Raw genomic sequence first — 13,632 nt, forward strand, 5'->3', positions numbered from 1 at the left:
AGAGTGACTCTGTAGGCTCAGACTCAGACCACGCTACAACGGTTTGGCCAAGAGATCTTTATTGGAGGCAGCAGGCTAGGCTGGGCAGGAGACAGAGAGAGAGAGCAGTGGGGGGTTGCTTCTTTTATGCCCAGGAGGGCTGCGTGGGTTGGGGTGGGGCTTAGAGTGAGGCGGGAAAACACCTCTCTCTGATTGGTTTTTCCTTTGGCAGGTTTACATTGAGGAAGAAGAACCCGGAACCAGCGCCGTTAGGGTGCTCTTGTTACCTAACAGTTACCGTTTTAACATGGACTCCATTTATTTTTATTTTATTATTATTATTTTGAGACGGAGTCTCGCTCTGTTGCCCAGGCTGGAGTGCAGTGGCACGATCTCGGCTCACTGCAAGCTTCCCCTCCGGGATTCACGCCATTCTCCTGCCTCAGCCTCCCGATTAGCTGGGACTACAGGTGCAGTCCCAGTTAATTTTTTTATATTTTTAGTAGAGACGGGTTTTGCCATCTTAGCCAGCATGTTCTCCATCTCCTGACCTCGTGATCCGCCTGCCTCATTGCCCCAAAGTGCTGGGATTACAGGCGTGAGCCACCGCGCCCCGCTCCACTCCGTCTAATTTTTAACAAGAGAGAATGCAGGCCTCTGGGGTCGCAGCTCCTCCCACGCACTCTCCAAGTCGTGTTGCTGCCCTTATAACCCACTGGCATCCTGAACAATCTGGAGAGTACTTGGGGGCTGTGGGTGCACAGCAGAACGCCGCGCAGGGAAAAGACAGGACTGCACGAGGTGAGATGCAGGGATCCCCGCTGCTGGCCCAGCCACCATCTTGCGGCCACAGGGGACTGACCGCCAAGTTGCACGGGAGACTGGGAGCTGACCGTGGAGAGGCCCGTCCTACAGGTTTCACAGCCTGCTCTCTTTTCTCGGGATGCCAAACCCCCATACTCACCATTTCACAGCTTGCAGGATGTCCTGGTATCTTAGCTATGCATTGGCAAGTACCTGCAGATTACAGGGCTATTAACAGAGACTGTGAGGAAGTCACCTGGAGCTCCCAGCATGCTGGAGGTGGAAAAGGAGAGATGGTTCCCAAGTTCCGGGGGCGCAAGGGATAGAAAAAGTTCCTGCTGAACACTGGAAGCCATGCACTCCCTTCCTCTCCAACTGCGTGCCTGATTGGGCGGTTCCCACACCACCGCCATTGATTGAATAAAGTTCCAGGGCCCACCCATTCCCGTCCCTACCCCCACTCTTGCCCCTCCCCCTCAGCCTTAGTGCCTTTTTTTTTTAAATTAACTTCTGGGATACATGTGCAAAACGTGCAGGTTTGTTCCATAAGTTTACACGTGCCATGGTGGTTTGCTGCACCTATCTCAAACTCCCGATCTCAAGTGACCCACCCACCTCCACCTCTCAAAGTGCTGGGATTGCAGGCATGAGCCACCATGCCACTCTGCTGCACCTATCAATCCGCCATCTATGTTTTGAGCCCCGCATGCTGTAGCTGTTTCTCCTAATGCTCTCCCTCTTCTTGACGCCCATTCTCAGACAGGCCCCAGTGTGTTATGGTTCCCTCCTTGTTCCATGTGTTTTCATTGTTCAGCTTCCACTTATGAATCAGAACATGTGGTGTTGGATTTCGTGTTCCTGTGTTAGTTTGCTAAAGATGATGATTTCCAGTTTCATCCATGACCCTGCAATGTCCATGAACTCATCTTTTTATGGCTACATAATATTCTATGGTGTATATGTGCCTAATTTTCTTCCTTCGCTCTATCATTGATGGGCATTTGGGTTGGTTCCAAGTCTTTGCTATTGTAAACAATGCTGCAATAAACATATATGTGCATGTGTCTTTATAGTAGAATGATTCATAATACTTTGGGTATATACCCAGTAATGGGATTGCTGGGTCAAATGATATTTCTGTTTCTAGATCCTTGAGGAATTGTCACACTGTCTTCCACAATGGTTGAACTAATTTATACTCCCAACAACAGTGTAAAAGTGTATCTATTTCTCCACAGCCTCACCAGCATCTGTTGGTTCCTGACTTTTTAATAATTGCCATTCTAACTGGCACGAGATGGTATCTCATTGTGGTTTTGATCTGAATTTCTCTAAGGACCAGTGAAAATGAGGTTTATGTTTTTGGTCACAAAAATGTCTTTTTTATCATTTATTTATTTATTTATCTATTTATTGAGATGAAGTCTTGCTCTGTTACCCAGGCTGCAGTGCAGTGGCCGCATCTCAGCTCACTGCAATATCTGCTTCCCAGCTTCAAGTGATTCTCCTGCCTCAGCCTCCTGAAAAGCTGGGATTACACGGGCCCACCCAAACACCCAGCTAATGTTTTGTATTTCTAGTACAGACAAGGTTTCCCCAAGTTGGCCAGGCTGGTCTCATGATCCTCCTGCCTCAGCCTCCCAGAGTGCTGGGATTACAGGCCCAAGACACCTCACCCAGCCAAATGTCTTCTTTTGAGAAGAGTCTGTTAATATCCCTTGCCCACTTTCTCATAGTGTTGTTTGCTTTTTTTCTTGTGAATTTGTTTATGTTCCTTCTAGATTCTTAATATTAGACCTCTGTCAGGTGGATAGATTGCAAAAATTTTCTCCCATTCTGTAGGCTGCCTGTTCACTCTGACAACAGCTTCTTTTGCAGTGCAGAAGCTCTTTAGTTTAATTAGATCAATTTGTCAATTTTTCTTTGTTGCAATTGCTTTCGGTGTTTTAGTCATGAAGTCTTTGTCCATGCCTATGTTCTGAATGGTATTGCCTAGGTTTTCTTCTAGGGTTTTTATGGTTTGCGTTTTTACATTTCAGACCTTAATCCAGCCAGGTGCAGTGGTTCACGCCTATAACCTGAGCACTTTAGGAGGCTGAGGCAAGCGAATCACAAGGTCAGGAGTTACACCAGCCTGGCCAACATGGTGAAACTCCATTTCTACTAGAAATACAAAAAATTAGCCGAGCGTAGTGGTGGGTGCCTGTAATCTCAGCTACTTAGGAGGCTGAGGCAGGAGAATTGCTAGAAAGGTATTTCCCTTTCTATTTGAAAAAGGTGGTTACAGTGAGCTGAGATCAATCCACTGTACTCCAGCCTGGACAACAAAGTAAGACTCCATCTCAAAAAAACCCCACAAAACAAAAAAACTTTAATCCTTCTTGAGTTAATGTTTGTCTAAGATGTAAGGAAAGCATCCAGTTTCTGTCTTCTGAATATGGCTAGCCAGTTTTTTCAGCACCATTTGTTAAATAGGGATTTTTTTTCCCCTTTGTTCGTTTTGGTCAGGTTTATTAAAGATCAGATGGTTGTAGATGTGTGGTGTTATTTCTTAGGTGTCTGTTCTCTTCCATTGGTCTATATATCTATTTTGTACTAGTACCATGTTGTTTTTGCTGCTATAGCTTTGTAACGTAGTTTGAAGTTGGGTAGCAGGATGACTCAAGCTTTGTTATTTTTGCTTAGGATTGTCTCAGGTGAACAGGCAAACAGGCTCAAATAGTTGGAGTCACATGCCCAGACTATCACAGCTAATTACGAAGTGAGCTGAGACTTGAAATGCACTGTTCTTCCCCTTTCCTGAGTCTGTTGCATAATGCATCTTAGCAGCTGTTTAAACGTAGGAAGTAGAACATTTGGACACCTTTTCCACAACTTTTTAAGCATTTTGATAACGCAGGAAAGACTCTCATCCCATCTCTGAGCCCCTGTCTCACCACACTGCACCCCACTGCTGACCACATCGTGAGGTGGCCATCAGGAATCAGGTGGGAAGCAAAGACTGGGAATAAATAAGTGAGAATTATGTTGCCCAAATTCGCTCATCTAAGAAAATCTCTTCGACCATTCTGTGTGAGGAGGTTATTCCAGGGTAGTTGTGCCCTGACTGTGCTGCATCTTAGTCTGACTTCTGTTTTTGAAAATCACTGTATTACTCTTATTAATGGGGGTAATTCTCTTTCTACTTGAAAACAACAAACTGTCCTCTGCAGGTGTCCTGATTTGATTTGCTAGTTTAGATTCTGAAGGTAGTGGTGAGAAAATATTTGGGCCGCATTTAGAATACCTTGTTCTCAGATGAAAGACATATAGAAATTTCTTAACACTATCTAACCGTTTTCACAATAACCATTATATTTAACTGTGATAGCTAGGAGGGCAGGGCTGGATGCAGATGACACAATCTTCAAAGTTTAATTTGGTTGTAAGTATTTTTTTGTTTCATTTTGCTTTGTTTTTAGATACAAGGTCTTGCTCTTGTGCCCAGGCTGGAGAGCAGTGGCGCAATCATAACTCATAATTTGTTTGTAACAGTTCTTTAAAAAATATATTTTTGGCTCAGTTTGGTAGCTCACAGCTGCAATCTAAACACTTTGGGAGGCGAGGGTGGGATGACTGCTTGATCCTGGAAGTTCAAGACCAGTCTGGGCAATATAAGTAAGCTCAGTCCCTAGAGAATGGTTTATAAATTGTCTGGGTGTAGCATTGCTTGCTGGTAGTCCTAGCTAATTAAGAGGCTGAGGTGGAAGCATCACTTGAGCCTAAGAGTTTGAGGTTGCAGTGTCCCACGATTCAGCCACTGCACTGCAGCTTAGATGACAGAGTGAGACCTGTATGTGTATGTATGTGTGCATATATATATATATAAATATATACATATGTATGTTAAAAAATTCAAGCACGGGAGATAAGTGAAAGCCCATGGTGGGGGATGTGGAGAAAGGCGAGTATGGCTCCAGTTACTCAGTGAGACTTGGTTTACCATCTTGAAGAATTGCCCATGCACACTGAAACCATAGCCTAGCACAAGCCAATTCTCACACTACACCTGCTGGGATACCACTATGTACCCTTTTTAAAAAAATAAAATCTTTCACCTAAGAGAAGGAGAGGAGAAAATGAGGGTTTCACATTCAAAGCCTTCATTTTTTTCTTTTTTTTTTTTTTTTTTATGAAATAGCCACTTGTCATTCGAGTTGTCCAAAGGTGACTGACAGCACTAATACACTTAAGGAATCAATCAAAGAAAATAGGCCTCTCAGGTGAGGAGAAGGCACAATGGTAACTAAACCCAATCCACTCTCAGCTTTGCATGGTGAAGGCATCTCAAGAAGTGGTATTAGCCGTGTGAACCGTGTTCACTGGACAAGGCCAGGGGAAGGGAATTTCTAAGACATGGAGCAGTTTCTAAACACTTCAAAAGACATTCAGCTATACATGTGGCTGATGACCTGCCTGTTCTGCAGAGGGGTTGCTGAGCAGCAGCCACCAGCTGTAAAAGCTGTAAACTCTTCCTCTCATAGGGACAGGCCACCCCTACAACTCCCCAGTGAGTACCATAGGCTCCGGTCATCAGGTGCACCTGGGGGACTGCCTTCCTCCCATCTCATTAGCTCTCCAAGGGTGTCCAGATCACTCTAAAACCTACCTTAGGATGGCTAGTTGTAAATTCTCCTCCATTCTCCTAACACAGTGTGACTTCTGAAGAGTGCTGCCCAATCCTGTTACCTCAACTCATGTGTCAAGGGCCAGTGCCTGGGCAGTTAGATGTCCAGTGACCTAACAGTCTCAGCATGCCCAGGGCCTAGCCCCACAGCCTGGCACCTCTCCCCAACCTCGCCTTCATGCTAGCCTTTTCTCTTGTGTCACCAATGTCAGGTGATGTTCACCAGAGCTACACTCATGAGCCTGGTAAGTGACAGGTGGGTAAACTCCAACTGAGTGCCTGTTACCCCACCCTCTTATCTCCCACACAAATGACATTATAAGCATTATTTTACATTTGATCTAATTTATACACATCTTTTCATAACATTTCTGACAACAGCCCTCATACCAAAATGGGTCTGTGTTACAGAACACACGGGCGAGGCTAGCAGGTTTCACTTACTTTATTCCAATGTGAAATGAAAATGTGATGGTTTAAAGACAAGAAAAAGTTATTTATCAAGTGTGGGGTTGCTGAACTTGCTAGTTCACACTCACTTCCTTTGAAACAAGGTATCTGGACAGACCATATTCATAAATAGCTCTTTGCAAAACCTCAGACAGAAGCCCCAGTCAGACACAGCTCCCTCAGGCTCACAGAGCAGCAACCTCCTCCTCCATGTTGGGCTCTGCCAGCAGGAAAGGTAAGGAGCACAGACAGGGGGTGACAGGGAGCATCCCGGGGCCTTAGGGATCCCCAAACTTGCCAGAGCTGGTCTCTGTAGACGGGGCTGTGTGGCAAGGATCAGGTAGGCAGCTGGGCTCCATAGAGAGGTAACAACCACTCTTGTATCTCTGAATTTCCACCAGGATCCATGATCCAGCCCTGCTTTCCCCTAGGCCCTTCACCCACCCAACCCCACTGTGTGTTAGGTGGCTCAGGTCAAAATGAGAGAATAATACATTCAGATTGTAGCTTCTGGGTATTCCCATCCAGCATGCAAGGAGTAGAGAGGCAAGTCAGGGCCTGTGGTAGTGCCTCTTGCTATGTCTGAGGGCAGGCAGGCCAGGGTTGGGCACTTGGATGTCTACATGACCACCACTGCTGACACCCTCCCCATCACTAAGAGCTACAACCAGGCCAGGCCTATCATGATTAAAAAAACCACTGCAGCTCTCATCCTGTCACAAAACTAATGTGCACCCAATGCCAGCCCTACACAGATCTCTGGCTTCCTATTCTAGAAACAGAAAAGCCTCTCATCTTTTCTATTTAAAATCCAGATTTTAAGCCAAATTGAGCCTGGGGATAGTGGCAGCAAAAGCAGCAGCCATATGTATACACTCCAGGTGTATACACTCATGGCTTGGGCACGTTCCACAGTTGCCGGAGGAGGAGGCCTGAGAGGCACCTGTTTCCTGGCTGCTAACTGATGTCCACACACTCCATTCATGTGTCTTCACTTAGGCCTCTGCATCAAATATTCCTTGAGCCATTGCCAACACATCTTTTGGGAGGCATCGTTAATTGCAGCACCAGCCCCCACTTGTTCTAGAGGCAGTCAGGAGCTATCTGGTCAGCTCCTAATCCCCCAGGACAAAGATGCTGTCCTCTTGCCAGTGCTCACATCCAGCAGCAACATCTGAGGATGTTTTTTTCAAACGCAAGCAGTGTGAGGTAGCAGGCATGGCATGACAGGATCAGGACCATGGGCAGCTGACTGCTGGAGAAGCAGCACAGGGCAGATGCATCTGTGGGTGGTGCCCTAACAAGCCAAGGCAGCCACAGCCCATGCCCCCCACAGCCCCAGCCCAGATGGCATTCAAATCTTCCCAGATGGTATTGGGGTGCCCGATGCCCATCACTTGCCTGCCAATTAGCACTGCCTTGTTTTGGTTACTCAGGAGAGGGGTTGTGGGGTGTAGATCCAGGGTGGGCACTGCCTCACAGCCACAGTCCACCTGACTGCAGGCCAGCAAGCAAGCCCAGGCAGCTCTGCTCTAGACACTTGGCCTCATCACCTCTGGCTGCACTTTCTGTGTATACTTTGCACAAAGGTAGCAAAAAGAGGTCAATAGTACCTGTTGTGACATGAATGTCTATGCCCCCTTATGACCTTCTAAAATATTGTCGCCTTAAGCCCTCTTTCTTCTAATAAAATTTTTACAAATACACAAATACAAGCCTGAAACTACTATAAATGAAATATTGGGATATTTTAAACCCATAAATAAACAGACAAACATGAAAACAGTCATTGTTTGGTTGCAGAGCACACCCTCAGGAAGCAATGCTCAGATGAGCAGACAGGCCCCAGATACCCTCCCCATGATCTTCCGTCCCACTTTGCAGAGCTTCTGCATTGGCCGTGCTCACTGCTTTCTGGTGAGATGTCCAAGGTGAAGTGAGTGCTGAAGGCTGTACAGCTGTTGGAGCTGACTGCCTTGCACACATTGAAAACCACCCCCTGGCTCCAAGGGTCAGTTGTGGTGGCACCTCTTGATGGGAGGTAGTGCCAAGCCACCATCAGTGTTCCTGGGCTGCCCTGATCTATACACCTCAGCTCTTTGCTGGGATGACTGCCTGCTTCTCTCAGGGGCTGGGTCATGAGCCATCTCTGGCAAGGACCAGCTAGCTGGACAAGCTGGGCACTCTCTTCCAGCATCCTCAGCAGCCCTGCCTATGCTGTCCCCTGTGCTGATGCTCTCCAAGGTAAGATTAGGGGAAATTTCTTAAGGCAACCCTTTCCCCCTAATTTGTCTATCTTAATAACAGCACTGATAATTTTTATGCCCTAGCAAGCTGAACCTGTAAGACAAATGAGCTCCTGCCTTAGAAGGGCCAAGGTTGGGCAGTGTGTGCCCAGGTGAGAGCTCACTAGTTGTTACTGAAGGGGGAGAGCTGCAAGGCCCTGGCCACTTAGCCTAGTGAAAAGTAGGGCCTTCTTCTTCCAGAGAATCAAAGTCTTGAAGGCCAGAAAAAGATGCATGGTGGTCTGCCAAGAAGCAGAAGGCTAGAAGGCCTTGCAGGGAAGCCCAGGCAGCCTTCAGGGTGACTGAGAGGGCTGGGTTCATTCCTGTTTTCCTTACTTTCATTCTGTCAGCAAGAAAACCTGCCTGCAGATAGTAGGTGGGCCTGAGGCTGCCAGTTAGTCACTAGGGGCTGTAGGCACTTTGACTGTGGTTCTATTTTGAAGCAGTCACTCAGGCCAGTTCTTGCAGAGCAGTTCCCTCATTGTCTGCAGCTCCTTGTTTCAGTCCCGGGACTGTAGAGGGACCAGGTAGGGAGGCAAGGGCTCAGGCTGTGCCCCACAATGTGCTCTGAGAAGTCTCCCTTTTCTTTCTTTTTCCTTTTTTTTTCCAGATGAAGGAGAAGTCTCTTTTGTTACCTCCCTACAGACAGCCTCAAACTTCCAAATGAACAGACGCAGCATGGAGCCTCCAGGAAAGTGCACAGAATTCTGTCTAGTACCCAGGAGGAAGGGGGTTCCCACTGAGGGCAGGACCAGTCTGCATGCCCCTGTTCAGGAATGTTCTCTTCATAGTACAGCCTCAAGGTGTAGGCATTCTCTGTGTGCACACAGTCCATGGCAGCCTCTGCCTTGGGAGCCATCCAGCTACACACCTGGAATGGAGCCTTGATCTGGGTGAGTGTGTGGTGCTGGACCTCATGACAAGCAGGGGAGAGGGAGAAACACAGCCCACCGAGCCCAGAACCCTGCCATAGGCTTCTTCTCTAAGACTTCCATCTGCTCTAGGATCTTCTTGCCCTGAGAATCTGCCCTGAGGTCAGATAGAAGCAAATGGTCACCACTCCCAGGGAAGCCCCCTGTCACATGGAAAGCTAGCTCCCTAGAGCTCAAGCAGTGGGGGCAGATTGTTTGGGCAGAAGCTATGGAGTTTTGGCTGGCTGGTTCATCCCATAAGCCCCTGTAACATGACACAAGCCAGGGGGAGATGAAAGAGTGCCATTTTATTTTATCTTATTTTATTTTATTTTTTTTTTTATTTTTTGAGAAGAAGTCTCACTCTGTCACCCAGACTAGAGTGAATCATCATGATCTCAGCTCAATGCAACCTTCACTTCCCGGGTTCAAGGAATTCTCCTGCCTCAGCCTCGGAGCAGCTGGGACTACAGGTATGCATCACCACACCCAACTAATTTTTGTATTTTTAGTAGAGATGGAGTTTCATCGTATTGGCCAGGCTTGTCTCAAACTCCTGACCTCGTGATCTGCCCGCCTTGGCCTACCAAAGTGTTGGGATTATAGGCATGAGCCACCATGCCCGGCAACCTTATCTTTTCTTTCATGGCATGACAAAGTATTTTGTGAAGTTCAGGTTGTGGTACTTGAGCAGCTTCACTGGGGAATGGCTTAGGAAACAAGAGCTGGTGTGCTTGGGGTTGAGCCACAGGCTGTAGGCCTTCAAGGAGGAAATGGGCACTGAGCAAGTGTCCTGGTTGTCTGTCCACAGACCCAGAACAAGTGATATCCCAGAAGTCTGTGGGGAGCTGGCAGAGACTTACTGGATTCAGTAAAATCTCCATGCGGATGCAGTGACCGGGACCTTCTGGCCCTTATCTGTAATTACAAAGAGGTACATGAAGTCCCCTTGCATCTTGCAGTTTCCAGGAAGTGTGTTCCAGCTGCTCATGCTAGGCACTTTTAGGCACTAAAAGCACTTCAGGAATGGTCAAGTAGAAATAAGCTCTTCATCTCACTGAGGACCCTCTTTGCTCCCTTTGGGAGTTCCACCTTTTTTTTTTCAGTCATGGCTCTGGAGACACCATGGTCCTCCTGGGTCCCTGGCAAGATGTACTCAGTAAATGCGGCTCATCTCCAAGCCATTCTTTCACTTCCTACTGTTTGAGGGACTGGAAGCTGGTGGTCAGCACAGGGCCACCCAAAGCCAGCTGTCTCCACCTAAATTTGACCCTGGTTTGAGTGCCTCTTGGCCAGACCCCTCCAGGTGGGAAAACCTGCTCCTCAGACTCTGGCCTCCATGCTCCCCTCCCCTGTTTTCAATCCTGGCCCCAATATCTCTCCCACATCTCAGGTCATTGAAGAAGATGCCCGGGAAGAACAAGCAGCTTTAGTCAGCCCTGCTGAAGGTGGCTGATGGGTCCAGGCTCTTAAGCTGCTCTTGGACATGGTTCATGTGGAAGCAGGCCTTGAATAGTGTGTGTAGCTCTTTCAGGGAGAGGGAAATAGGATGTTACCAGGGCCCTGTACCCTAAATATCACATCTAGCACAAAAAATAGTTTGCAAGATGCTTTCATGGGTGATTTTAATTTTCAACTTTAGACTTGCATTTTCAAATTCCATAATGAACACATAAGGTGAGGTTCCAATTTCAACACACATACACACTCACACAAACACAAACTCCTGTCTGCTAGTGGGCAGGGATCCTTTCTTACAAAGAATCTTTTGCCAAATGCCCCTGAAGCACACGTGGGACTTGAGGAGCCAACAAGGCTAACTGCTTTTTGTGCACTAGTGTTTTGGGTAGATAGAGAATTTAGAGCTGCCTCTTTGGGAAGCCCTCATGCAGCGGTGTGCTGAGGATGCCCCAGGACCTCCAACTTCAGGACCATCTTCCAGTGTGTGTTTCATTGAATTTAATGGTGTTTTGGGAAAGAGGAAAGGTTCTGTGATCAACTAGGGGCACCATTGAACTACAAATCTTTTCCACAGTTGCTCTTAGCAAGCAGGTAGACCCTGGGAATATGAGTGGCTTTTCCCCAGGAAACATGACTACGTGAGAGATTTTGCTTTACAACCAGGTGAATCTCACCACAGCAGTTGGTGCCGCACTGGGGAGATTTCCCCACTCAAATAATGTGAATCTTTTTAAGTTTTGTTTTGTTTTTGCCAAGATATCATTTATCTTTATAGAATTTTATTGGGCTGATATCAAGCCTGGCTTGGTACTGCCAGATTTTTTAGAATCACAACTCTGTTCTTTAACTTGTGAGCTATGAAGTTACAAGGTGTTGGTGTGACAGGCTGAGAAGGAGGCCTGTGCTCCAATCTTACATTCACATGCTTATCTGTGACACAAAGACCTCCTAGGAGTGGGGAAGTGCTGCCTGACCCTTCTTTTGGAGTCTCTCCCCAAGGCAGCCCACTCAACTTGAAAACCAGCCTTCCCTCATCCACAGCCCTGAACCCTCCTGCAGCTCCTCACTGTTTTGCAGCCCTGGGAAGTGGTTTGGCATGTTGCTGTCCAGGTGCAGTGAGAAGCAGGTGCGGTGACACATTTCTTCATGGACCATCAGCACCAGCTAAATCTCCTACATCTCCTTAAAGGACACCTGCAGGGAGAAGGCCCCAACAACGCTGATGAGAAACTGCATGGCTGGAAGCAAGGACTCACAATTTCCCCAGCCCAAAACCCTGAGAATCATGCCCAAAATTCTCAGTTTTCCACTTTTTCAATATTTAATTCTTTTTAGAATCCCAGGCCCCCTCTATACATGCCATGCCTACCTACACCTGTCTGTGTGTGCAGAACAGAGCCTGGCCACACTGACTATTCCTGCAGACCAAGAAAAATCCCTATTCAGAGTAGGGGGAGATGGAAGAACTAAGGGAGGCAAAATGGCAGCTTTGCCTTCTCCCTTTCCCAGTGCCTAGGTCCCCAGGGCAAACAGCTTTTGCCTTCAACTTCAAGTTAACAGCATACAAAATATATTCATTTTTACTTCCCCCACTGTCTTACTAATGTTACAAATTATATCTCTATATATTGTGTGTATTTTCACAGAGATTTAAGAGTTTTATACACCATTGCTTAAGCCCTCATTGCTTCTGAACATCCTGCTCACTGGTACACCAGGGGTTGGAAGAACCACACTAGGCAAATAACTTGCATCAATATGAGGACTGAAATACATTGATGTGGGTGATTTATCTCAAGAAGAGCAATTGTATGATGGCTATGATGAGGAGTATGATTGTCGCATTTTAGATGAAGACAGAGTGGTTGATGAGTTAGATAACCAAATGAGAGAAGGTGGAATTATTGTTTATTACCATGGTTTTCATTTCTTCCCTAAATGCCTGTTTCATATAGTTTTTCTGCTGAGGACAGTTGCCACTGTATTGTATGAAAGACTTGAAACAAGAGGTTATAATGAGAAGACTCTAACAGACAATATTCAGTGTGAGATTATTCAAATTCTTCATGAAGAAGCCACAACATCCAGCAAGGAAGATATCATGCATCAGTCGCCCAGCAATATACCAGAAGAGCTAGAAAATAATGTAGATCAGATTGGCTGGGTGCAGTGGCTCACGCCTGTAATCCCAGCACTTTGAGAGGCCAAGGCGGGTGGATCACAAGGTCAAAAGATTAGGACTATCCTGGCTAACAGGGTGTAACCCCATCTCTAGTAAAAATACAAATAAATAAATAAATAAATAGTGGTGGTTGTTGCCTGTAGTCCTAGCTTCTCAGGAGGCTGAGGCAGGAGAATGGTGTGAACCTGGGATGTGTAGCTTGCAGTGAGCTGAGATTGCACCACTGCACTCCAGCCTGGGCGAGAGAGCGAGACTCTGTCTCAAAATAAATAAATAAATAAATAAATAAATAAATAAATAAATAAATAAATAAAATCTAGATCAGATCTAGAAATGGATTGAACTGTGGATCAAATATTATAACTCTTGACTTATAAAGCCAGCTGCTTTACAATCACTCTTGTTGATATTACTCTGCCGACATCATAGAAATTGTTCAAGTATAAGTAACACTTTCTTAAAATCACGTTGCAAGACTAGCAGGTGGATAGTATAGAGGTTTATGCCTGTGTTTCTTTTTCTCCGTGAGTAACCTAAACATCTGAAATATAATGAATATAGTATTATTAAGGATTGAGACAAAAACTGTACTTTTAAAACAAATTGCTAAGGAATAAATAAATCTGACAAAATGGGTGGATATGTTTTAAGTTTATTACAGAAAAAATTGCAGATGATCTCTTAAAATAAAATTAAAGACTAAAGAGAAAACATCAGAGTATTCCTTTTTTCTTTCTATAAATTAGAAAATAAGAGAAATGTTGTACTCTGTACAAAATTTAAAAGGTACAAAAGAGTATGTTGAAAAGTTAGGTCTCCCTTCCAGACCACAATATCCACAGGCACTCCAGGATCCTTCACTTTAGGAAATAATGTTACTGGTTTCCCATATGT

The 13,632-nt window shown here is 46.0% G+C and overlaps 1 protein-coding gene across 1 annotated transcript; it reads left to right on the forward strand.

Annotated features, from left to right (window-relative positions):
- Nucleotides 1-9,868: 9,868 nt before the first annotated feature.
- Nucleotides 9,869-13,108, forward strand: LOC129476721 (adenylate kinase isoenzyme 6-like). Its single transcript, XM_055269592.1, is given in 4 exon segments — nucleotides 9,869-9,966; nucleotides 10,392-10,527; nucleotides 12,235-12,720; nucleotides 13,070-13,108. Coding segments are annotated over 4 exon segments (759 nt in total).
- Nucleotides 13,109-13,632: the final 524 nt, after the last annotated feature.

This window comes from Symphalangus syndactylus, chromosome Y (assembly GCF_028878055.3).
Source record: "Symphalangus syndactylus isolate Jambi chromosome Y, NHGRI_mSymSyn1-v2.1_pri, whole genome shotgun sequence".
Lineage (NCBI taxonomy): Eukaryota > Metazoa > Chordata > Mammalia > Primates > Hylobatidae > Symphalangus > Symphalangus syndactylus.